At 35.5% G+C, this 24,781-nt stretch overlaps 2 protein-coding genes across 4 annotated transcripts in view; one reads left to right on the top strand and one right to left on the bottom strand.

The window, feature by feature from the left end:
* Window positions 1-1,599, bottom strand: part of KIF18A (kinesin family member 18A) — an 86,111-nt gene extending 84,512 nt beyond the window's left edge. The window contains exon 1 of one of the 3 annotated variants that reach the window (XM_024255557.3): window positions 1,372-1,599. The gene's annotated coding sequence lies outside the window, so the exon portion shown is untranslated. The remainder of the gene's footprint in view (window positions 1-1,371) is intronic. The other 2 variants (XM_024255558.3, XM_063728500.1) reach the window with 2 other exon arrangements.
* Window positions 1,600-1,661: 62 nt separating this feature from the next.
* Window positions 1,662-24,781, top strand: part of METTL15 (methyltransferase 15, mitochondrial 12S rRNA N4-cytidine) — a gene marked incomplete at its 5' end in the record, with an annotated part of 233,965 nt that continues 210,845 nt past the window's right edge. The window contains 3 exon segments of the mRNA NM_001133215.1: window positions 1,662-1,760; window positions 3,481-3,714; window positions 6,645-6,931. Of these exon segments, the coding sequence (NP_001126687.1) occupies window positions 6,662-6,931 (270 nt within the window).

Raw genomic sequence — 24,781 nt, 5'->3', positions numbered from 1 at the left:
TGGGTGCCCTGCCTCACACCTGTAATTCCTGCACTTTAGGAGGCCGAGGCGGGCAGATGGCTTGAGGTCAGGAGTTCGAGACCAGCTTGGCCAACATAGTGAATCCCCGTCTCTACCAAAGATACAAAAATTAGCCGAGTGTGGTGGCAAATGCCTGTAATCCCAGCTACTCGGGAGGCTGAGGCACAAGAATTGCTTGAACCCGGGAGATGGAGGTTGCAGTGAGCGGCGATCACGTCACTGCACTCCAGCTTGGACCACAGAGCGAGACTTTGTCTCAAATACATGAATAAATAATAGAAGAGGAGATTAATTACTACTATTAAAGGCAGATAATCTTTTAAAATTTTTTTCTTTGTGATTGTGCTTTGTAGATAATCTTTGTTTATTGAAATAGTTCTTACAAAATATGAACTTAATAAGAAGCACTATCTAGTCATTGGATATCACATTCTCTAGCATCAAAGTTCACAAAAATCTTCCAAAAACGAAACAGGAGGCTAGACGTGGAATGACACTAAAAATTAAAATCTGTAGAGTGCCTAAATTTCTACCTAATTATCCATAATCTAAAGTATATATTATGCCACAAAATCAGTCCATTCTGGTCAAATACTCTCTTCTCATATAATAAACAGCAGTCAGTCTTGGCTTCTCTGTAACTGAGCGACTAATGAGCTCCTAAAAAAAAAAAAAGTCCTGCGGAAACCAAGAACAGACTATAGGACGGATTCTCAATGTTTACAGTTTAATTTCATCTGCAGAGCATTTGCCAAACAGTATCTCTTCCGTTCCTCATCTGATCCTCGGCAATCCCGTTAGGCAGTCAGAGCGGGTTTTATCTTGATGCTACCTACAATTGGGGCTAGGAGGGGTTCCCGATTGACCAGTGCAAGACTAACAGTTAAAGCTCGTCAGACAAAAATTTTATGCAGTGATGAACAAAAGCTCCTCGTTTGATAGGTAAGCCCCTGGGTACGCTTGTATGTGCGTCCGAAACAAAACACTCCGAATTTGGAGTCCGGAAAAAAGCTGACACTACAAGGTGCTAGGCAGTTAAAGTTCTCTGCCAAAGTCTGGGAAAGGGGCCAAGATGCCCTTTAAAACTTAAGACTTTCCTCTCAGAACTTAAGGAGATCCCTGCCCTTCCAGCTGAGCAGTCGAGGATTACGGTCAAGCAGAGCGGTGCTCTTAGCAGGTTCTCGAATCCCTTTTTCCTTTCACTTTCTCCCCAGGTACCCTGATCCCCCACCCCTCAACGCTTCTGTGTTTGTCAAGAAGCCCACTTGGTCTTCTAGACCCGAAGCGGCAGGACCCTCCGTTCCCAATAATACAGGTCACCAAAAGGAGTGTCCCAGAGTCCAGTTTTACCTTCATGTGCCTCTCACTCACTTCAGGCTCAGGCCAGGTTACCGCAACCACTTCACTTTAATGTCCGCCTCCCGGCGCTTCAGACTCAACCACAATATTCAAACCCAAGCCACTTTCCTCAGCGGTTCGTTTCATTGGCTGCCGCGCGCGTGATGTCATCACGTCGGACGCTGTCACGGCTCGCGGAAGCTTGGCGCCAAGAAGCTCAGCCTGGCGGCGCAGGGGAAGCTCTTTGCTTGCTCGTCACCGTGGCAACGCGCGCGGCCGTTTCCGGAGGCGGTGGCCAAAGTGGGCGGGGCTAGGCCGGAGTTGCTGGTGGGAGGCAGCCACTTGAGATCACCAGGCCTCCTGTAGACCGGCGGGTGCAGGGTCCGGGCCCAGAGTTAAGGGTGTGAGTGAGACTGGTGCGGGCAGGGGTTGGCCTATGCCCTCTGCTAGGGGGAGAGGTGGAGTTTGGGTGTGGATTAATGGGTTCTGGGTGTTTATTTTCTTTTCTCTGAGTAGTGAGGCCTCCAGGAAGTTGTAGGGACCTCTTTCTTCCAGACACATTAATATGGGCCAAAATGTGGGATCTCTTCACCTGAATTAATTGGAGATCTTTTGGGTTGAGGCCTCAGGCTTCATTTCTCAGGACTTCCAGGCCTACTCCCATTAGTACTGACCGTGAAACTATTTTCTGTTTGGTTACTTTTCACATTCTCTGTCTAATGATGGCATAACAAAATAAATTTAAAGATTTTGGCTTGGTTTGTTATTAGGTGAAGTGATTTTTTTAAGTCGCAGGTTATAGATATTATTTCAGAATATACAGTTTAAAAAGAGAGAAAATACCTGGAACAAATGGGAAATACGTTTGCTAAAATAACTTTATTTGGCAGGGTGTTTTTAATAATAGTATCTGAATTTCATTGTTCTATATATTACTGTTATTGTATCCATTCATTTAGCAGTTATTTAGATTTTAGACACACAATAGTATGCAATAGAATCAAACTCTTCCCTCTTAGAGCTTATATTCTGTTGATTCAATATCACTTTATAAATAGGATGACTTGTACCCATGCAGAGTATTATAAATGCAACAATATATGGAAATGTCTGTATTATGGACATTTATTTCCTGTTAAGGAAAATTGGGAGTATTGTGTACTGTATATGATGCATGTTATATTATTGTTTCTGATCACTAGACAGAGGATCAATAAAGCTACTACTTATTTTTGGCTGTATTACGTGTATCTTAGCTAATGAAATGGTTATTTGTGTGCTGCTGGTCTTGGTAATAAAATCGAGATGTTTTTATTTCCAGTAAGAACTCATTGTATAGTACTTTACGTTTTGACTTCCCAAGTATTTTATTAGTCCCTTTACATATGGTCTCTCATTTAATTCTCGAAACAGCCCATGAGACGTAGGTAATATTATTTTCATTTTTCTGAGAGAAAACTGAAGTTTTCAGAAAATCCCTAACACAAAATTTTGTCTTGAACTATACAGGCAAGGCAATTCAGAATTGAGTCATTTGTCTCTGAAATACTTTCTGGATTAAGTGACATTAAGAGAATATCTTAATCCAGTCTGAAAATATGCATATTTTGCCAGTTGCTTGTAAAATTGCATGGATCATTGGTGAAGAATAGAAGTGTTTTAAAGTTTGTCTTTTTTGACACCCACATTGTATAGGGTTTATCAGTGCCACAGATGTTTTCACACCTAATCCAAGTACTGTAGATTTAAAATTCAGTGTTACACTTGCCATTTAACAGTGTTAAGATGATGAGGTCCATATTTTAAAGGAATTGTACATTTGGTTAAAGCAGAGAGATTTTGACATTACAATCAATCCCACTACTATGCCACCTTGCTCCTTGTAGTTTCTAAACATACAGAGCTAATGAGACAGAAATTCCCACTTTTAGTTAAAAATTGGAGTATAACTGCGGTGTTATCAGAACACAAGTTTAATATACTTTCATTGTAAACCAAAGAGTAGAGATAAAGATAAATGAAAAGTTAGATTTAAAGTTGCTTCAGACCAAAAAATAAAAATGGAAAAAGTAAAATTGAATTTAAACATGGCAATAGTGAGGTCTTATTTATTTCCCCCAGGAAAGTCGTTTGGAAACCCCAGCGCCAACAGGACCCAGCAGCTGAGGCTGGAAACAACGGAACCAAAGGCAGACGGTCCTCAGTTGCTTGGGAGGACGTGGACCCAATCTGTCCGTCCTTGCAAGTTTCCGCCAGGGGCAGGACCTAGACCTGCGGCACCTTCAGGTTCTCCGGGACCCTAGTGGTAGTCGCTGGCCCAGGTTAGAGGCCAGCTGAGAAGTCTTCGTGCTTCAGGTGAGGAGAAGGGGACCGAGTCCCGGGAACTCTTTTTGGAAATCACCAAACCTTTGGGGGTACTCCACAGGGGTCGCTGGATTCGTCCGGAGCAAAAGAAAAATACGCCCCTGACCCTCTCCCTCTCTTCAACACGCCTTCAACCTCGGTTTGGAAGTTTCCGAATAGTTTTTCCTCGTCAGAGCGTAATTCTTAGGCAAAAGGTGTATTTTTCTTTTTCCTTATAACCTCTTTCACTTTCTCAGCGTTCGTGTGCCAGCCGCCACGTCGCGTTTTTGTCCTTAAAAATTACGTTTTCAAACAGGATTTCCCTGCAAGAGAAAATTGACTGCAATGATTATAATTGTTAGAGCCTTGAGGGAGTATCCTTCATGGGCATCACTCACCTGTGTGTTTTCACAATTAAAAGAGTAATCTGGCCAATTTTGTGCTCTCAACAGCCAAAAGTGAACTTTGCTTGTAGAGAAAAGTTAAATGACTTAACTAGGAGATCACAGAGGCAGTTTTCCTGACTCCCTGCTTCCTTCCTTATGACCAGAGGGAACTTAATCTTAAATCACTTAGGGTGGCTGGCTCCTAGCCGACTTCAGGAGAGCTCTAAGTTGTCTAGTAGGAAACTGGGCTCCAAAAGAGAAGAATATAATTTTCTTTAGAGCATGCCAAACCCCCAGCTTACATTTTTTTAGGGAGGTATTGCAGAAAACAAGAGGCAAATGAACTATTTGTCACCCTTTCTCCAGGTTGACTCAAGTTGGCAGGCAATTAGTTCATAATAAAATATTCAGGCTCTGTGCCTTGACCATAGTTGAATAAACACACAGAAACTGAATGCAGTAGAAAAAAATTAAATGCAAGTGATAGCGTTTTTCGTTTGTTTGTTTTCCCCCCGCTACTCTGCGTTTTCCTGTATGGTTCTTATTCCTATATTAGAATTGATGATACTACTTTTCATTTTAGTTATCAAAATCTAGACATATAGGGTAGGTTGTTCCAGAGTTCACTTTTTAGGCCTATACATTGTACGTTCATTACTGGGAACCCCGCAGCATACTGTTATTTTTAAGTGGAACAGAGCCAAGCCATAGGATGTCGGTTCCTTAATAAAATGAATCTAATTTATGAGATATTACAAATATATAGTCAATTTAATTGAAGTACTATAAAATTACAAAAGTGGATTAAATAGTTCAAGTGGGCTATGTTTATAGCATGGAGATTGAGTTCAGGCTCTGGGGGTAGACTGTGTTATAATTTTAGCTTTACGACTGTCTAGCTATGTGGCCTTTGGCAAATTACTTCTCTGTTTTCCCTGTCTATAAAATGGAAATAATAATATTTCAAGAGTTGTGGTAAGGATTGAATGAAGTAGTGCATGTAGTGTGGTTATAATAGTAAGTGGTGCTTAGTAAGTGCTAAATAAATGTTAGCTATTATTTTGTAAACTGTTAGAAACACTAAGTCAGAGGGTAGTTGAGCTTACTTTTGTACGCTTTCCAGAAACCTTAGGCATAATTAATAATTTGGCTATTTCATTGCTGCCAAGCAACCAAAAATCTGCTTAGATCACTCATTTTTTTACCCCCACATTTTTTCAGTGTCACATTTGCCACACAATTCTGCAGATTATAGCTTTGGTGAAGTTAACATATTATCCTCAAGGTAACATCTTGTTGATGTTACATCATATTTATATTTCTTTGTGTTTTATTGCGTGTGATCAGCTTTTCAACGTTTTTAATTTTTTTTATTGCAAAAGGAAAGACAGACATATTTAAGTGGGATTTATGCTTCTTGTAGTATTTTGAGAACATATGGTTCTTGGTAGGGTCAGTCATACAGGGGATATTTCCGAAAGTGAGGATTGATAACAATGCTAATTCCGTGGAGTCTGGAATTAATCCATTCGTTCATTTTCTTCAGAAAACATTTATTAAGCACTGATGTGCATCTTATTTTGTGTATACAAAGGTGTGGGTCATATTCTTAAATAACTAATAACCTGTGAGGAAAGAATAGTGTTAACTGGGTAGTATCAAATGGTGTTTACTGTGGTTGTATCAAAAACTTTACTTGAAACCAGCTGGGTATAAAATGCATGATGTTTTCAAAAGGTCTCCTGTTAATATATTTACATAAATCCTTTTTTTCTTCTGCATTTTAAAGAGTTATGGATTGCTGAAGAAAATGGAGCACATATGGTAAATCCAAGGAATATATCAATTATTTGTTTTTTGGGTGCCGGGGACAGATAATTAAAGGTAGACATGAAATACCGAAGTGTGCTCAGTTGAGTGTTTATGCAGTCATAGTTTAAGCTGATATACACTCCACTGATACAGGGTACAGGGAGATGATCTCATCAGAGAATCAGACTGATAGACTGATTATCTTTTTTGTTTTTTGGATGTACATGTGTAGTCTTTTCCCCAGGGATAGTCTCTGAAGATGAGAATTTAGCGTTGTGAGAAAAACAAATACAAGAGCTTGGAATAGAAGACCATCTGAATCTAAAATATGATACTTATAATCTGTTCAGTCATCCTGATTACTTTTCAAATGAACAGTTTTAATTCATTGAATCTACTTTTTAGCCTTAATTAAAATTCAAAAAAGTATATTTCATAAAAATGTTGACCCGATAATCAATTTTCATATCCCTAATGGTTAAAATGTTAATGATATTAGAATGTATTAGTCTACATTAAAAATTGTATTTAAATTATGTTTAAATTATGTCTCTGGGTCCTCTTAGGTTCCTTGCTTTGTATATATAAGAAGGGTTTGTCACCTTTACTTGTTTAAGGTGTTAGGATCATGAGTCTTAACTTTTTTTTGATGTGCTAAATATTGCATATTAATTTGATTTTCCCCAAGTATTAGAACATTCTTTTAAAAAAATCCAACAATCATATTTTAATTTTTTTTTCTAGATTTGTTTACCTACAAAATGCTTCGGTATCCATATTTTTGTAGAATGTATAAAGAGTGCCTTTCATGTTGGTTGGAATCTGGCATACCTAATTTAGGTGTCTGGCCAAAAACAATACATACTACAGCAGAAAAATACAGAGAATATGAAGCAAGGGAGCAAACAGATCAAACTCAAGCCCAGGAGTTACACAGATCTCAAGATAGAGATTTTGAAACTATGGCTAAATTACATATTCCAGTAATGGTGGATGAAGTTCTTCATTGTTTGTCACCACAAAAAGGACAGGTGAGTTGAATTTGTATTTTTTAGCAAGTTTTTGTTGAGATAAAATTTGCTTATTGTAATATTCGTTATTTTAAGGTATACAATTCAGTGACCTTTAGTATACAGATGAACCCCAACTTTTGATGGTTGATGCGAAAGTGATACACATTCAGTAGAAATTGTACTTTTCAGTGCCATACAACCATGCTTTTTTTAACTTTCAGGACAATATTCATATAAATTACATGAGATAGTCAATAACTTTATTATAAAATAGGCTCTGTGTTAGCTGATTTTGCCTAACTGTAGGGTAACGTCTAAGTGTTCTGAGCATGTTTAAGGTAGGTTAGACTAAGCTATGATGTTCGGTAGGTTAAGTACTTAAATGCATTTTTGATGCATGGTGTTTTCAAGTAATGAAGGATTTGTCAGGACATAACCCCCTTGTAAGTTGAGGAGAATTTGTATTCATAAGCTTATGACCACTGTTTAATTGAGGAATGTGTTTGTCACCCCAGTATGAAACCCCATTCCCATTAGTATTCACTCGCCATTGACATCCTTCCCCCACTTCCCATCCTTCCCCTGACAACCACTAAGCTATTTTTTTGTCTCTATGAATTTGCTTATTCCAAACATTTCATTTAAATGGATTCATAGATATGTGGCATTTTTTATCTGCCTTCTTTTACTCAGCATGTTTTCAGGGTTCTTCCCTGGTGTTGTATGTATCTGTACTTGGTTCCTTTTTATTGCTGAATCATTGCATTGTGTGGATATGCCACATTTTGTTTATCCATTAACCGAATGATGAGCATTTATATTGTTTCTGCTTTGTGGCTGTTGTGAATAATGCTACTATGAACATTCATGTACAAGTTTTCTTTTCTTTTCTTTTTTTTTTTTTGAAACAGAGTTTTGCTCTGTCACCCAAGCTGGAGTGCAGTGGTGTGATCTCGGCTCACTGCAACCTCCGCCTCCTGGGTTCAAGCGATTCTCTTGCCTGAGCCTCCCAAGTAGCTGAGACTATAGGTGAACACTACCGTGGCCAGCTAATTTTTGTATTTTTAGTAGAGATGGGGTTTCACCATGTTGGCCAGGCTGGTCATGAACTCCTGACCTCAGGTGATCCTCCTGCCTTGGCCTCCCAAAGTGTTGGGATTACAGGCATGAGCCACCATGCCCGGCCTTGTACAAGTTTTGGTATGGACATATGTCTTCAGTTCTCTTGCTTATATATATCTAGAAGTGGAATTCCTCTAGGCTTAACTTTTTGAGGCTGTGACAAACTGTTTCTCAGAGTTTCTCAAACTGATTGGTTTTGTCAAATGACAGTCTTAAAAGAAAAAGAACATTATACTGGCTGAGTGGTTAGGGTATGAAAACTGAATCCAGTAGAGCTTCTTGAGAATTTTATTTCATAATCCTTTCAGGAATGGCTGGAGACAAAGATATGAATCTGAATCCTGTTCTCTGTTTTCTAAGCCTTGGTTTTCAACTACGCTGAAGTATTAGAGTTCCCCAGAGAATCAAAACCAACAGGCAGTTGACCCTTGAACAATGTGGGAATTTGGGGTGTTGACCCCTACAGAGTTGAAAATCCATGTATAACTTTTGACTCTCCAAAAAATTGCTAATAACCTACTATTGACCAGAAACCTTGCTGAAAACATAAACACATATTTCTTTTTTTCTTTTTCTTTTTTTTTTTTTTGAGACGGAGTTTTGCTCTTGTTGCCCAGGCTGGAGTGCAATGGCATGATCTCAGCTCACCCCAACCTCTGCTTCCCGGGTTCAATTGATTCTCCTGCCTCAGCCTCCCGAGTAGCTGGGATTACAGGCATGTACCACCATGCCCGGCTAATTTTGTATTTTTAGTAGAGATGGGGTTTCTCCATGTTGGTCAGGCTGGTCTCGAACTCCTGACCTCAGGTGATCCACACACCTTGGCCTCCCAAAGTGCCGGGATTACAGGTGTGAGCCAACACACCCTTCCATAAACACATATTTCATATGTTATGTGTATTATATACTGTATTCTTACAATAAAGTAAGCTAGAGAAAACAAAATATTATTAAGGGAATCATAAGAAAGATAAAATATATTTACTATTTATTAAGCGGAAGTAGGTCATCATAAAAGTCTTCGTCCTTGTCTTCTTGTTAAGTAGACTGAGGAAGAGGAGGAGGGGTTGATCTTGCTGTTGCAAGGGTGGCAGAGGCTGAAGAAAATCCACAAATAAGTGGACTTTCTCAGTTCAAACCTGTGTTGTTCAAGGATAAATCGTGTGTGTTTGTGTATACCCATACACATATATATGTGTGTATATATATACACATACACATATATATATGCATGTATACACACACACACAACCCCCTACCGATTTTGGATTTACCAGTGCTCCACAATCTCCTAAGCCAATTCCTTAACATAAGTCTCTCTGTTTATAGAAAGAGAGGATTAAAGGATTACATAAGATCTTTGATTATGACCTTATGTCAAAATCTAGATATTTAATTTAGATTAAATTAAATAAGGTCTTAGATTATTATTTAAAGTCATAATCTAAGACCTTCTTTAATCCTGCCAGAAATACTGTAAGTAAGGTAGGTGTGATCTCTTTAAAGCAATGTAAAAAATGTTAGTTGATACAATATTCAAAACGAAAAAGCTAGAAACTTTCTGATATGTATATTCATTCACAAGAGAAAAAAGTATTGTAGATTTTCTTCAATTTTTAAAGACAATTTATTGCTTATATTTCTTAGTGTACTGACTTCAGAAATGTGATCCCTTATTCTAGAAGCTACTGTTTTTATCTAAATCAGTTATTTATATATCTTATCTTTCTTCTTTTTCCAACATATTGCTTAGTGGTTAAGAGCAAAGATTCTGGAACTCGACTGCCTAGGTTCTAAGCTCTTGTCTAGGAAACATGTGCATGTGTGCACACACCCAGCTTTTCTTTTTTCTGAAACTTTTTCATGTTGGATCAGGCAGTTTTCATGAACTAAATTTAAGCTATATGTATAAGGTGTACTACAATGGCTGGATGTTGCTCATACAAAAGCCATCAGTGATATGATGTGGGTTGCTTCATAAAAATATTATTTACCTTCTCCTCAGGCAGTATACACAGGCAAATTTACACACAAAATAAATCCAGCATTCTTTAAAAAAATTTTTTTTAATTTTAATTGTTCTAGAGAGAGTCTGTCTCTGTTGTTGAGGCTGAAGTATGGTGGTGTGATCATAACTCACTGTAGTCTGGAACTCCTGGGCTCAGGTGATCCTTCCTGTCTCAGCCTCCTGAGTAGCTGGTCCTACAGGTGTGAGCTGCTGCACCCAGATAAACCCAGTATTCTTAAATGAATTTACGTGTATAAAGTATTTAGCTCAATGCTGTCATGTAGTGGGACTCCAAATATACATGAAAATGTAAATTAAAATATTAAATTGGATAAAACTTCTTGTTGAATGTGAGTGACTTCATCAAAATGAAATTCTCTTGGTGTTTTAAAAAAGATCCATAATGCAGGGATAACAATTAAAATCCATACATAAGTATGAGTTTTAAAAAATGTATATTGAAATATATGTGATATATTTTAGTGTACATACATATATACACCTGTATATACACCTATATATATGTATGTGTGTGTGTGTGTGTGTGTGTGTGTATATATATATATATATATGAAAGGGTGAGGGCAGTTAGTAAAAATTGGAACCAAATTCAGTGGCTTGGACTTGACTTCTGAAACTAAAAACCAAAGCACATTGTATTAATTTATTAAACCCTAGTAACAAAGCCAAATGCTTATTTTGCACTAAGCCATGGAGTAGAAAAACAAACATAAACAAATTGCACTACATCTTCTAGCAAATCAGTATTGTATGCAACTTTTTTCTAAAACCAAGTGGAATAAAATTAGATAATTCTACAACTTGACCTATACTGCTCTTTCATTCTGTTCAAGTACCTACAAATGTAATGTTGGTTTATTCTGGCATTTTCCGTTTTCTGATTTGAGTTGGGTTTTCCAGTAACTTTTTATAGGAAGTTTAATTTTATCAGTGTTAATTCTAAAAACTTTCTTGTGAGGTACACTTAGAGACAATGTTATTTCTTACCTTTTCTGCTGTCTGGCAGACAGCTTTATTCACTATTCCCTTAATCTTCAAGTAATAAAGAATTGGTGACAGTCCTTGGACAGGAAAGGTCTTCATTTCATCCATAATCCATTATTTGCTTCTCTTCTTCCTGAGCCTTTTCCCCAAAATCATTTTCCTATTCAAACTATGAGTATGAGTCATACACTCACTTGCATCAGTCACTTACTTACTTACTATTACCTTTTTCTGCATCACCTTCAATGATGAATTTACAGATGAAACTTTTTTTTTTGAGACGGAGTCTCGCTCTGTCGCCCAGGCTGGAGTGCAGTGGTGCAATCTCGGCTCACAGCAAGCTCTGCCTCGCAGGTTCACTCCGTCCTCCAGATGAAACTTTTGATGTAACAGGAACTTTAAAAAATATCTGAATGTATTTAAAGTTGGGCGCAAGGCATTTTATAGTTCTTTTTTCTTTAATACTTGAAAGGTGCTCACCTAAAGAAAATAGTGATTTTGGGAATTTCTCCAGCATCATAGCTAGTTTACTACCTATGTAGTTTACTACAAATTTGTTTTTCAAATACACTTAAAATATTTACTAGTTTTAATTACGAGAAAAATATCCTCTTTCTCTTGGAAGGTATTTAAAATTTTAATTGTTAAGGAGAAATTAAAGAAATTATAATTATTTCTCCCTGCTTAGTTTGCATCATTTCATATTCTAGGTGAATAACTTTTTGTGAAAATGTATTATCCTAAGACCTTTTTTTTTTTCTCCTGGAGATATTTTACTCTAGGCTAATAGATTAACTTTTTATTCTTGATTTCTGAAAACTGGAGAAAAAAAAGTTTGGTTATTTTCTAAATAACTAAATTCTGCTTAGTTTAAGATGGTAGCAGTTTGGAGAGTATAGGAAACCTGATATTCTTGTCCCAGTAGTAGTGCTAATTTAGCTTGGTGCCTTGGGGCTTCTTTGAGTGTTATTATAAGGGTACAAGTACCCCACTAGTACAAGTAGCTGTACAGTTTGGTCAATTAACTTTTCATGGTTGTGCCTCAGATTCCTTATCTGTAAAATGAGGAAATAGAACCTATCTCACTCCTGGTTACTGTGAGGATTAGATGAGTTAATATACAAAAATTGTTTAGAATTATATCCTCCAAGTAGTTGAGCCCAATAAACATTAGCTGTTATTTATGGGAATAGAAAGAGTCAAAGTTGTTAGCTAGATTAAAAAAGAAATTCAGGAGAAAAATGCAAGGGGAGAGCAAAGGTGGAACCAACCTGTCTGGAACTGAAAAAGTACTGTTTCCTCTTTCGGGAACTCTCCTCATCTTCATCCTTCAGGCCTGGAGTCAGGTTTTACCTTTTTGTGGGAACTTTTCATGAACCTCCACAGAAGACAGGTATCCCAATTATATATCATGTACTTTTCTTCATAGCAACTTAATAAGTCATAATTATAATTTTGATGAGATTATTTGTTCAATATACACCTCTCTTAGTAGATTGCCCTCCATGAAGCCATGGACGTATTTGTCTTGCTTACCATTATATCTCTAGTGCTTAGCACAAGGCCTGCCACATGGTAGTTTTGTAATGATCTTTTAAGTGAATGAATAAAAGTCAAAGTAAACTAGAAGACAGATGTGAGACACCAATAACAGGAATGTCCCTTGGGTACTGAGGTAGCTTCTCTGGCTCAAGACTTTTATATTTCAGCGTCAGTATGGCAGGCCAGGTCTGATCAAGTAACTGATCTGAAAAAACAGATACAAAGGCTGAGAAAATAAGCTGAAACCTAAACTGAAGCAAAATAGATTATGATGACAAATAGGTTAAATTTGCTCGGTTCGGTTTATAAATATTTCAAAGTAAGTATTTTACCTATTTTAAGTTATAATGTTTAGTATTACTTTTTATAATTATTAGATTTTCTGTAGTTATGGTACTGGTTTGATAATTTTCTTTATTAAATGCAATATGCTCTGTACAATGGAATTTTCTTAAGATCAGTAGCAGTATTTTACTTGTTTTATTTAAAAATCTTTGCAATCTTTAATGGAGAGTAGACATCAAAGAGAAAAATACTAAAACTGTATGTTTGCTCTCTTTAAATATTGGAGGCTGATGACAGGAGTTTATTTTGTTTGACTCCAAATTGTTAAAGAGAAACTTTTCTAAGGGATAGGACCAATGGCATAGCACCTAGAGGGAGATACCTTTTTAAATTTCTTTTGAGACGGAGTCTCACTCTGTCGCCCAGACTGGAGTGCAGTGGGGCGATCTTGGCTTACTGCAAGCTCTGCCTCTTGAGTTCACACCATTCTCCTGCCTCCGCCTCCTGAGTAGTTGGAACTACAGGCGCCTGCCACCACACCCGGCTAATTTTTTTGTATTTTTAGTAGAGACAGGGTTTCACCATGTTAGCCAGGATGGTCTCCATCTCCTGACCTCGTGATCTGCCCGCCTCAGCCTCCCAAAGTGCTGGGATTACAGGTGTGAGCCACCGTGCCTGGCCTTGTTTTTTTTTCTTCTTAAGAAAAAACTTAAAATTTCAGATGGGATGGACTGTTGATGTTGTGTTTTCCCTCGTTATTTTTTAAAATACAGGTTTCTTTGAAGCAAATTTTATTTTACATTGCATTCTTCCTTTGTTTGGAGAATGTTCTAAAAAATCATGTAGCACATTAAGTGGCCTTTGTATTAAAATATCTTCTGAAATGTGACACTGCCAGTGCTGTTCTGGTAAAGGTTTAACAACTGGCTCTCTGGGGGTAAGGGGTGGGATGTGAATTAAAAACAAACCCTGATTTTAGTATTTGCAAATTTCCATGGGGTACGTTCCTGATGTCATGGAATGTAGATTTAGTGTCTGCCTATTTCTTCAACTTCTGCTTCCCTCTTCTTGAATTTTGTATCAATCACAATGCAGTTTTCCATACACTTTATAGTATTTGATGCTTCTGTGCCCTTATACTTGCTCTTTTCCCTGTGACTTGTTGGTCTGAGAACATCTTGTTCATATTTCAGTATCTGGGTTTGTCACCTTATCCTTCTTAAAGTTTCTCAGCAAAGTTATTCACTCTTTCTTCTCTTGACTGCTTCAGAACCTTGTCCTTTTTTTCTCCTTTTTTCTTTTTTTAAATTTTTATGAGTACATAGCAGGTGTGTGTATTTATAGGGCACATGAGCTGTCTCAACACAGGCATTCAATGTGTGACAGTCACGTCAGGGTAAATGGATTATCTAACATCTCAAGCATTTATCATTTCTTTATGCTCTGAACATTCCAATTGTTTTAGTTGTTTAAAAATGTACAATAAATTATTGTTGACTGTTACCCTGTTGTGCTTTTAAATAATCTTATTCATTCTACCTAACTATATTGAACCTTGTCGTTTTTAAAATTATGGAGTGTATTACATTGTATTATAATTATTTCTTCATTGTTATTGATTGGAAACTTATTAAGAATAAAGACAATGTCTTTTTCTTCTTCGCTTCCCCAGCACCAGTATAGTGCTTGACTCTTAGTGGGAGGGCAATAAATATTTATTTTAACTGTAGTTGAACTGATGATTTATTAGTGTTATCAGTTGATTTAACTTAATTAGCTTTTTTATTTATGCACTGGGACCTGAGGATAGTGCTGTCTTTGGGCCCTGTGCTATACAAAAATTTGTTGCTTTATTTGTGTAATAGATTTAGAAAGAAGAAATTTTGACACTTCTAATACATCTTAAAAGGGTTTCAAAATATTCTTAACCTGAACTCTCCAACATTAATGGTTTATAACATAACTTGAGAATGACAACATATTATTACTATTATAATACAACATTGTAGAAGCAAATTACCTTTTTGAAGAAAACAATTTATTTTTCATATTTATGGTTTTTAGAAATAGACAATTGTTTTATGATGATATCTTAAGCAAAATGAATATTGTTGCTTTATTTTATTGTTGAAGGTTCTATATTGAAGATTTTTTCTATGAAAACTTTTAAAGCATATCTTTGATATGTATTTAAAAATCTCATTAGTATTGGATTTTATGATTAGCTTTATGTTTATTATATGCGATATTTTAAGAGTGGCATGTTTATCTGTTATTTGGGATAAATGTAGCATTTATAGGTAACTCACACTGCCTGGCAATGTGATGAATATTTTGCATACTGTTGTTAAGGTATTTAAAATCTTTAGGGAGTCAAAGTAAATGCAGAACTACTAGACAACAATTAAATGTTGAATTCTTATATTTGATCATTTAATAAATAATTTGTATATAATATTTTTAGTTATAAAAATTATAGTTTATTAAAACTCTAATGTGTATTAACTCCATCTTACTCACTCAAAGTATCAAGTTTAGAAATTCCTCTTAGAGAGTCTTGGTGTGAGGAGTATGGGAATATGAATCCTACAGGTAAATTTAGCATTTTTTTTTTAATGAGAATGTTTATGGATTATATTTTTTATAAAATGCTTGTTCATATCATATGTTATAAAATGTGAAAAACTGATGCAGAAATGAGTTTTCTTGGTTATCTCTTCAAATCCTACTATATATGTATATATATATATGTGTGTATATATATGTGTATATATGTGTATATATATGTGTGTGTGTGTGTGTGTATATAGTCTTTTACGTAAATGAGGTAGTTATGCCTAAAGTGTTACTTAATCTCTTTAACAGTTTTTTAGAGTTTTAGAAGTAAACATTATTTATAACTAAAATGAAAATAACATATTTTTTCATGCTTATTTTTTCCGTAATGATGGATTACCATTTAAAATATTGTTTTTATATATATATGTATATAGGTGTGTATATATACATTTATGTGTAAATATAAGTAACTGTATAATTAGGTTTTCATATTCAAATCTAATAATTACAGTGTATATTGAATGTATAACTTTTTTTTAAATTTGGCATTCATGAAAATATGCTTGTTTTTCTACCACTGAATTAATGCATTTTTATCACTATATAATTCTCTTTATTTGAATTGTGAAGCAAATTATTACTAGAACATCAAATAATTAAGACCAACAACTTATTCAATTATTTTTCCTATCCAGTGGCTTTAAATTATCTTTTTTCTAGTTGGTCTTTCTCATGGTCCCAAACTAATTCTTTGCTACTAAAATATAAGAATTAAGATTAAAAAAAATCAAGCTTCCAAGGTAATTAGAAATTAGTTTTTAAAATTAACCAAAAAATTATGGTTTCATAGTTGATAAAAATGATACACTCTCATGTTTAAAAATCAGACGTATGTACTAAATCCGTATTTTAAATTTGCTTAAGAGCCATTCTTCTGTTTCAGGAAATAGACATGACCCAGGCTGAAAACAGGTTCATTGTATACGAGAAGCTCATAGAAAGAAAAGGGAGAAACGAGTGAGGTTTTTCTGTTCCTAAAGCACATACACATGAGTCATCCTTGGTACTGGTTACTCTCTAGGTCAGCATTAGTCCCTGATCAGTAGTCTAATAGTTACTGCAAGAGTCTAGGCTCAGTGGCTCTGTCTTTTCCCGTTGTTCCCCTAAGTTGCATGTTGTTTTATGAAGAGTGGTAGGAAGTGTACCTTGACCTTGTGAGTTCTCATAACATTTTATTTTACTCTTCTTCCACTGCCTTCTCCTCATGTAACAGACTACTGAGCTGAGGTGTAAGTAGCATACGTAAAATGTTATTTTATAATAAACCAAGTTGCAAGGCCTTATGGTGACTCATCTTATAATGTTCTGTAAACTCTCTTTTCCTTTGTGGTCAGTTGCTAGTAGTTTTCCCCTTTGGGTGAAACAAATATCATTTACCAGGAGGTAATATGCATTTAAATATTTTATTTTTCTTGGTGAATATTGCTTTAGAAAGTATGTGCATTTTTTATAGCTACTTATTTTCTCTGTTGGTCTGTATAAACTATTTGCTTTGTTCTTCAATGTTTGAGACGTCATTTTATCAAATTACATGCTAATTTAGGCATATATTTTTTATCTTTGTCCTATTTGTTTGGCCTGTGTCATCTGTAATAGGTTTCTATATAATTAAATTTCAAGATAAAACTGACATCTTTCTTTTGTTACATGTGTTTTTCTTTCTGGCAAGCAAAAGAAGTAAACTGTGGATATTTAATATATTCATAAAGATGGAGAATTTCCCACTTGAGGCGAGTATACACTGGGAAGAAGATTATTAATAATAACAACATAGAGTTGTATAAGATTTTACTGTTTATGAAGCACTTTTATATATTATTGACTGTGCTTTTCATTAATACTAATTTCAGTAGTATTTTGTGCAAAGTATTGTGTCAGATATGGAAAGAATGACAGGAAATGTCTCTAATGCATATGTTTTACTGGAACCATATAGTAATAAATGACATTTTTTGGACTTGAATGCTTCTAGCTAATAATCAGGTTATACAGTATGCTTTTTTCCCTCAAACCTAAGTGTTCTTACGTTCTAGTGGACACCCTAGAAGATCTTCAGAGCTTGTATCAGGCACCTTAATCCCTTAGGACAGCTATTTGGCCTAACGTTACTGGAGAATAGATCACTAGCCCCCTGAGCACTTGTAACTATGCCCAAGCTCAGTCATTTGGAGCACATTATGCTGTTCTTGTCTTTATAACCCTCTGCAGAGGGGTGCAGACACATCTAATTGGCTAGCTCACTGAATTTTTCAGAGCTTGATCTCAGATTGATCTCTCACTCTTGCAAGGAAACCTTATATTTGTAATGACAGTATCAGAAGATAAATTGCTCAAAGAAAGATATGGGATAAGCCGACTAGAGCCATTAAGTGACTGAGGCTTAGAAATGAGGATGGAGAAGAGGATGACTTGAAGAAACAGAGTATTAATACTAAAAAGGAAAACAAAAACTCCATGAATTTCTGTCCTCTCTGTATGTTTTCCCTGCTTTCTCTAGCACCGAGGTACCATTAGTCTCTTCTCTATGGCTTTGATATTACTCTTAACTTTGTAGCGGAAATATGAAAGAATTAAAACTGACCTCAGTTTTATACCCCCTTATTTTAAATGATCTATATAATGGTTATATGAATACTTTAATTTTTCTACCAGTATAGAATTTCATCGTCAAGATAGTTTCTTCTTTGAGCAATACATATGAAACCAACATTTTTTAGTAGAAAAACTTGATTTTTCTCCAATTTAAAATTACCGAAATAGTGAACTACTTTTAAGAATGAACATGTAAGTAACTTCTCTTGCTAGGGCCTGTTTTAGAATTTAAATAGAGACAGATTTTTCAGAAAATTGAGATAACTGTGAGAGAGGAATGTTTTATAATGTTTTCTTGTTTTTGTACTTATTTTTGTAATATCATGTTAGTAATGGAAACCATCTAGATTTTTCTAAAGTTATTAAGCTTTCCCCTGAGGAGTTTAAAGGCATGATTGATAGCATATAAAATAAATACTTTTATTTCAAGATTTCTTCAGAGTAGGTATTAAAACTTCTTTGAGCAATTTATATCAGGGATATGTCAGTTTTGTTTAAGGTAAGTATGCCTTCTGAAAGCCAGGAGTAAGTTGTGTAGTGTCAAATTCTCCATTTCCTGTGAAATCTGTGTATAGATTGACACTATTCTGGTTTGATTGTGCTGATGATATTATATCTGAGTCCTATGCAATTGGATAAACGAGTATCCATCCAAAACTCTGAAATTTTGTTTCTTTTTTTTATTTCAGTGTATTCTATTCTGAATTTTGGAACCAAGCTAGCTGATTTTACACGTTTGATTTTGTGTTTACATATGCAAAAAAATCAAAACCACAATGTTACAGGTCTCTCACACCTTTCACTGTACTTCTGTAATAAAGGGAATCAGAATAATTTATTGGTTAAATAAGGTAACTATAAACCAATTTTTAACAAATTTGATTTTGAGTTACGATGATTGCGTATTCCAGGTACAACTTAAATTGCTGTAACTGTTTTGTTAAGTTCTTTTTTGGATAAAAAAATCTACTAAAATCTTATTTTTCTGAAATGTAAACTTAGCTTATAGTATATGCATCTTAATTAAACTGTTCTTGATTGACTTAAGGTAGTAATTTTGAATATTTTTTGTTTCCGTATTCTACGCATCAGTGGAATTCTAAGTGACTTAATTCCTTATTTCTCCAAATCCGCACATGGCTATGTATTTTTGGGTGCCTTTATTTCTTTTCAGCTAGTGCTTATATCTTAGTGTGCTCACTCCAGCAACTGAGTCTTCTTGATGAAATTTTCCAGTACATTTAATCTAAGCAAATTGGTGGGGTTTTCTTGGTGAAAGTAGGTAGCACATTAAATCAGAAAACCTAGAGTACTCATCCCGCAGATATACACATGGCTGACTCTCTCACTCTGGTTGTTATTCAGATGATACCTTTTCAGGGATGCCTTCCCTGGCCACCCTGTCTGAAATTTCAACTACCATCTTCAAATGTTTGGTATCCTCCTTCCTTGCTTGCTTGTTTGTTTTTTCCTTAGCACTTAACAGTGATATGCTATATATACCATTCTCTTTTTCTTCTTAACTGTCCGCCCCTTCCTCCCCCAACTCCCTTCTCTACCGCCTTCCTCCATGGCACACTAGCTTGAAAGGTTGGATTTTTGTCTGACTTTTACCACTGTATCCTCAGTGCTAAGAGCATTTGGTATGTAGAAGATACCCCATAAATATTTGTTGAAATAATTATTGAATGGAGGAATGAAAAGAAAGGTCCTAGAGAAAGAGACATTGAGGAGATAGATGTGGCAGTGATTGGGTGAAGAGAAGCAAGGATAGGGAGAAATTAAACAATGGCAGTGAGGTGTTATATCTGAGTTTTAGTGTGAAAATGACACCATTCTCTCATTTATTCAGAAGATATCTATTAAGTCTCTACTGTATATCAGGTGCAGTGCACTTAGTACTGGATATGCAATATAGAACAAAATTAGACATGGTCTTAGCCCTTAAGGAGCTTACAATTTAGTGGTTGAAATGGGCATTTATCAAGTAATTATGCAAGTGAATATTAAATTTCCACTGCCATGAAAGAGTATATAGTGCTCTTAGATCTCCGAACAGGAGGATTTAAAGTGGTAAGATTTTCTTGAGTGGGAAGTAATCATAAGGCCAAAGAATCTAGACAATTAAATAGGTTAAGAGGAGGGTAAAGAACATTTCAAAGAGGAAAGGGAACATGTCCAAAAGTTCTGTGCTGGGAGGGAGCTTGGTAAGAATGAAAGATTGTCAGCAAGCCACTGAGTGAGTGTGCTGAAAATGCAAAGAGTGAGATGGTGCAAGATGAGGCTGGAGAGGCAGGTGGAGGTGAGAGATGATTAAGTCTGCTTTTTAAAAAGATAATTCTCTCTACACTGTGGAGGATAGATTGGTCCAGATTAATTATGAGGCTTTTGTCGAGACAAAAGATAATGAGTGGTAATAGTTGAGACATTGGAGAAGAATGGGCAGATTCGAGGGAGAGTTAAGAGGTAAAAAGCATAGGACAAAGCCGACATTTGTTAAATACTCTGTGAGTTCAGGCTGCTAGGATGACTAGATTGCTTAAAAAAAAAATGGACATTTATTTCTCACAGTTCTGGAGAAGGGAAGTCTGAGATCAAGGTGCCCACAGATCCAGTATCTGTTGAGGACCTAGGACTTGAAGAAAAAGATTGTTTTCTGGTGCCATGAAGCTGGAGTGAAAGGTAAATTGTTTATGGTACTTTCAATACTTGGGCTATTTTCTTAATATTTATTCTTAACTTTTTCCTTGCTATTGTTAATAATATTTAAGTTCCAGAACACCCACTTGCTGATCCACTGTATAGACATTATTTTATTTCATTTAGAAACTTGTATCTGTAAAGTGACTTTAATTTATTTGAAAGAAGCATTTTATTGCTATTTTATGTAGAATAAGCATTACCACATAGAACCAATTAATACTATTATAACTATTAATCTGTATAAAATTATATAAATTTTTCTGTGTAAAAATTTTATGTAAACTTTTATTTACATGAAAGCATACTAAAGAAATCACCCCGACAGTTAAAAGTTTGCCAGCTTGGTAACTATGACATTATTCATCTTTGGTACATTATTTGAAATTTGCTGTTTCTTTTCATGTGTTTATAGCTTCATTGCCTTGGGCTAATATTCAACCTATTAGTTGACTTATCACCATTCAGAGACTGGTAAATTAAGTGTCAGGCAACACCCACTTGAGTCTGAATGTGATTTCTTACTTGTATCTTTTCATAGCTATTTTATGAATTATAATGCCTAATAGAAAAGAAGGAAGGATTTTCTTGCATGTAAATTTCCACTGAATGCTCTGTGGGCATTTTCATATGGCAACCGTTTTAGCCAAGACAGAAACTTTGTTTCCCTATTTATGTATTAATGGTGTTTTATAGGTTGGGTAAAAAATAAATTAAGGATAGAAAAAAAATTAACCAGAAATAACAGTATAATCTCTAGATTAATGCATGTTGCTGTTAGGTACTATATACTACATTTATATTCTATAAGAATGTTTAAAATAATGATATAAATAATAATTTAGCTTAAATCAATATAATGCTAGAAATTGAAAGTAGAGTTTGTATGAGAAAGACATTCAGGGAGTACAGTTTTGTAAATGTGTTATTATTTGCTAAAAATCAACATAAATTATGTATGTATGTTACATACATTTATTTTCAAGCTTAAAAATTGGACATGTAGTTTATATAGTTTTTCCTCAAAATAATTTCAATGCTAGTGATAGAAACTTAAATTTTTACAGTGGACATTTTATATGAATCTTTCACTGTGGTTTTATTTTGCATTGTTTTGCGTAAAAGTTGAAAAGTGAGCAGAAACTATGCAATCACTATTTTTCCCTTTGTTGAATTCAGGGATATGGGATTTGCTATAAAAGTGTGAGTAGGGAAACTAAATTCTATAAAATGAATTTTATGATCATTCAGATTTAGTACTTAAGACTTTATTATTTAATTAGTCTTAGGTGATTTGGGATATTCTGACCATCAACTAAATTTTTTAGTCTACTCTAAAGTGGTACTAATGGTGTTTTAGGAGAGTACAAATACATTAAATTCACTATACTATATAAATTAGCCTTCGATGGTTTTCCTCTTTGTTATGTTAATTTATTCTCATGACTCAGACTGGGGGATGCTTTTATTTTATTTTTTTTAAATTTCTAACTTTTTTGTTTACATGGGTCTTTTATTGCTGGATTTCTCAACTTGTCCTCATAGGACATAATGGAGAAAGTCCTCATAGGACATGATGGAGAAAGAAACATGTTCTAATAACATATTCTCAAGGTTAGCTTACAAAGGTATTCCTCTGTCAAACACTTGAGGGATCTTTTAGATGCTATTCATTTACACAGCAACTCAGTAGACTAGGTCAACATGTCTATGAATAAGTGGTTATCTTGAATATTTGAAATCGTTTAGATTTCCCCCAATTTTCTTAACATTTTATATATTGATTTGGTGACATTGCAGAAGAAAAGCACACTCATACTTTGACATTGGTTTTTGTACTTTTTCTTAAATATAAAACTTGGGGAAAAATCTTCAAATCATATAAAATTACTTTTTTTTTTTTTTTTTTGAGACGGAGTCTTGCTCTGTTGCCTAGGCTGGAGTGCAGTGGCACTATCTTGGCTCACTGCAACCTCCTCCTCCCAGGTTCAAGAGATTCTCCCTCCTTAGTCTCCCGAGAAGCTGGGACTACAGGTGTGCAGCTCCAAGCCTGGCTGATTTTTGTGTTTTTAGTAGAGATGGGATTTCACCGTGTTGGCCAGGCTAATCTTGAACTCCTGACCTCAAGTGGTCTGCCCGTCTCCGCCTCCCAAAGTGCTGGGATTACAGGTGTGAGTCACTGTGCTCAGCCCCTTATAATTAGTTTTTAAATATGCTATAAAAAAACTTTAAAAAGTTGAATTCAATAAACATATATTAAATTTTTTTTATGTATTTTGCATTGTGTTGGGGGATCTAGGGATTGCCAAAATAGTGAGTGAATAAATGTGGAGGGGATAAACTATGCCCAGAAGATTTATCTTATAATTAAAGGCTTATTTTGTGGAATACCAGTATTAAGAAGACACTGAATATAATTTCATCACCTAAATCTATAATTGATGGAGAAAAAGCTAGAGTACACAATTCATGGGGAAAAGAGAAGAGGGCTTTCATTTAAAGAGCATACCAGGTTTGGCATGGTGGCTAACGCATATAATCCCAGCCCCTTTGAGAGGCTGTGATCGGAGGATCGCTTGAGCTCAGGACTTCGCGATTAGCCTGGGCAAGGTGGTGAGACCCCATCTCTACAAAAAAAATAATGCTGTACGTGGTGGTGTACACTTGGGCAGTCTCAGTTATTCGAGAGGCTGAGGTTAGAGGATCACATGAGCCCTGGAGGTCAAGGCTGCAGTAAGCCGTGATCACACCACTGCACTCCAGCCTGGGTGACAGAGTGAGACCTGGTCTCAAAAAACAAACAAAAACCAACATACCTTCTTGGCAGCCTTGCGTAAGGTGATATGTGTGAGGATGGATTTAAATATCAGGGTTTATAATTCAATAGATAGGATAGTTTGTATGCACATAACCATAATAGTCATACTATTTGAAAAACTAAGTGTTAAAAGAAAGGCATGCTGTTCAAATTAGAGAAGGGAAAACACAAGCAGATGTGTACATGTGAGGACTGGATCTTTAAAGAACAGAATATTTAAAATTTCAGTTAGAATATGTTGAGCTGATGGAAGGGTCTAGCAACTGACTGAGAGAGGTGAAGGTCATTGGATTTGAGATGTACATATTGTCAAAGTAAGAGACATTGTGTCAGTCTACATGTGCAGATGTTGCATTCATGGTTATTCTGTTTATAAGTACAAACACTTAAACTTGACCACTTAAATATGACATATGGCATTGCTAAATATGACTTGATTTTCTGAAGTAGAGAGCTATTCTTGGTTAAGTTTCTTTTGATTTATGCAATAGTTACATTTCTAGAAAATTCAGTGTGTATTAATTAAATCCTTATAAAAAGTACTGTGTGATATGAAAAAAGACATTTTGTTTTAGGCTTGGATAATTGTTGCTGCCCCTTCTCCTTCATGAATAGACACTGTAAGTCATGGAGAACTTGGATCAGTTTATTTTGTAGCATGTGCCGTACATTTGTGCATTGCAGGATATCTACCATTCCTGTAGCTCACCCATTAAGTGCTAGTGGCATCCTCCAATTTTTTTTTTTTAAATTACAGTCTAAACACATTTTCAGAATGCCCCCATTGAGCATTTCTGGGTTAGAGGAAAGAAGGCACAGAGCAATATGTGGATTAGACCCAAGGAGAAAGCTTCTATTTTGCACAGTGACCAATATGATAAGAGATGTGAAGCAGGGAATCACCTGGCAACAGAAGTTCAAGTATGTTCCTGAAATAAAATTGCCGTGAGGCAAGGTGGTAAAGTTTTCTTACCATCTCAACCTCCTGTCCACATTTAACTTCTTTCCTCACACCATCTCTAGCCCAGGTTTACCTGGTAGCGTGGTTATGTTAATATACCGGTGGCCCCAGTGAGAATTCTTGACTGGTTTTGGTAAAGTGTATAATTTCAGCATACTTTCTAACTAAATTAGCATTTTTCTTCCTTTCTACTATACTTCCAAGCATTTTTTTTTT

This window comes from Pongo abelii, chromosome 9 (genome assembly GCF_028885655.2).
Source record: "Pongo abelii isolate AG06213 chromosome 9, NHGRI_mPonAbe1-v2.0_pri, whole genome shotgun sequence".
Taxonomy (NCBI): Eukaryota; Metazoa; Chordata; class Mammalia; order Primates; family Hominidae; genus Pongo; species Pongo abelii.
Note: the sequence above shows the minus strand (reverse complement) of the source record. Positions and strands in the feature narration are given on the sequence as shown.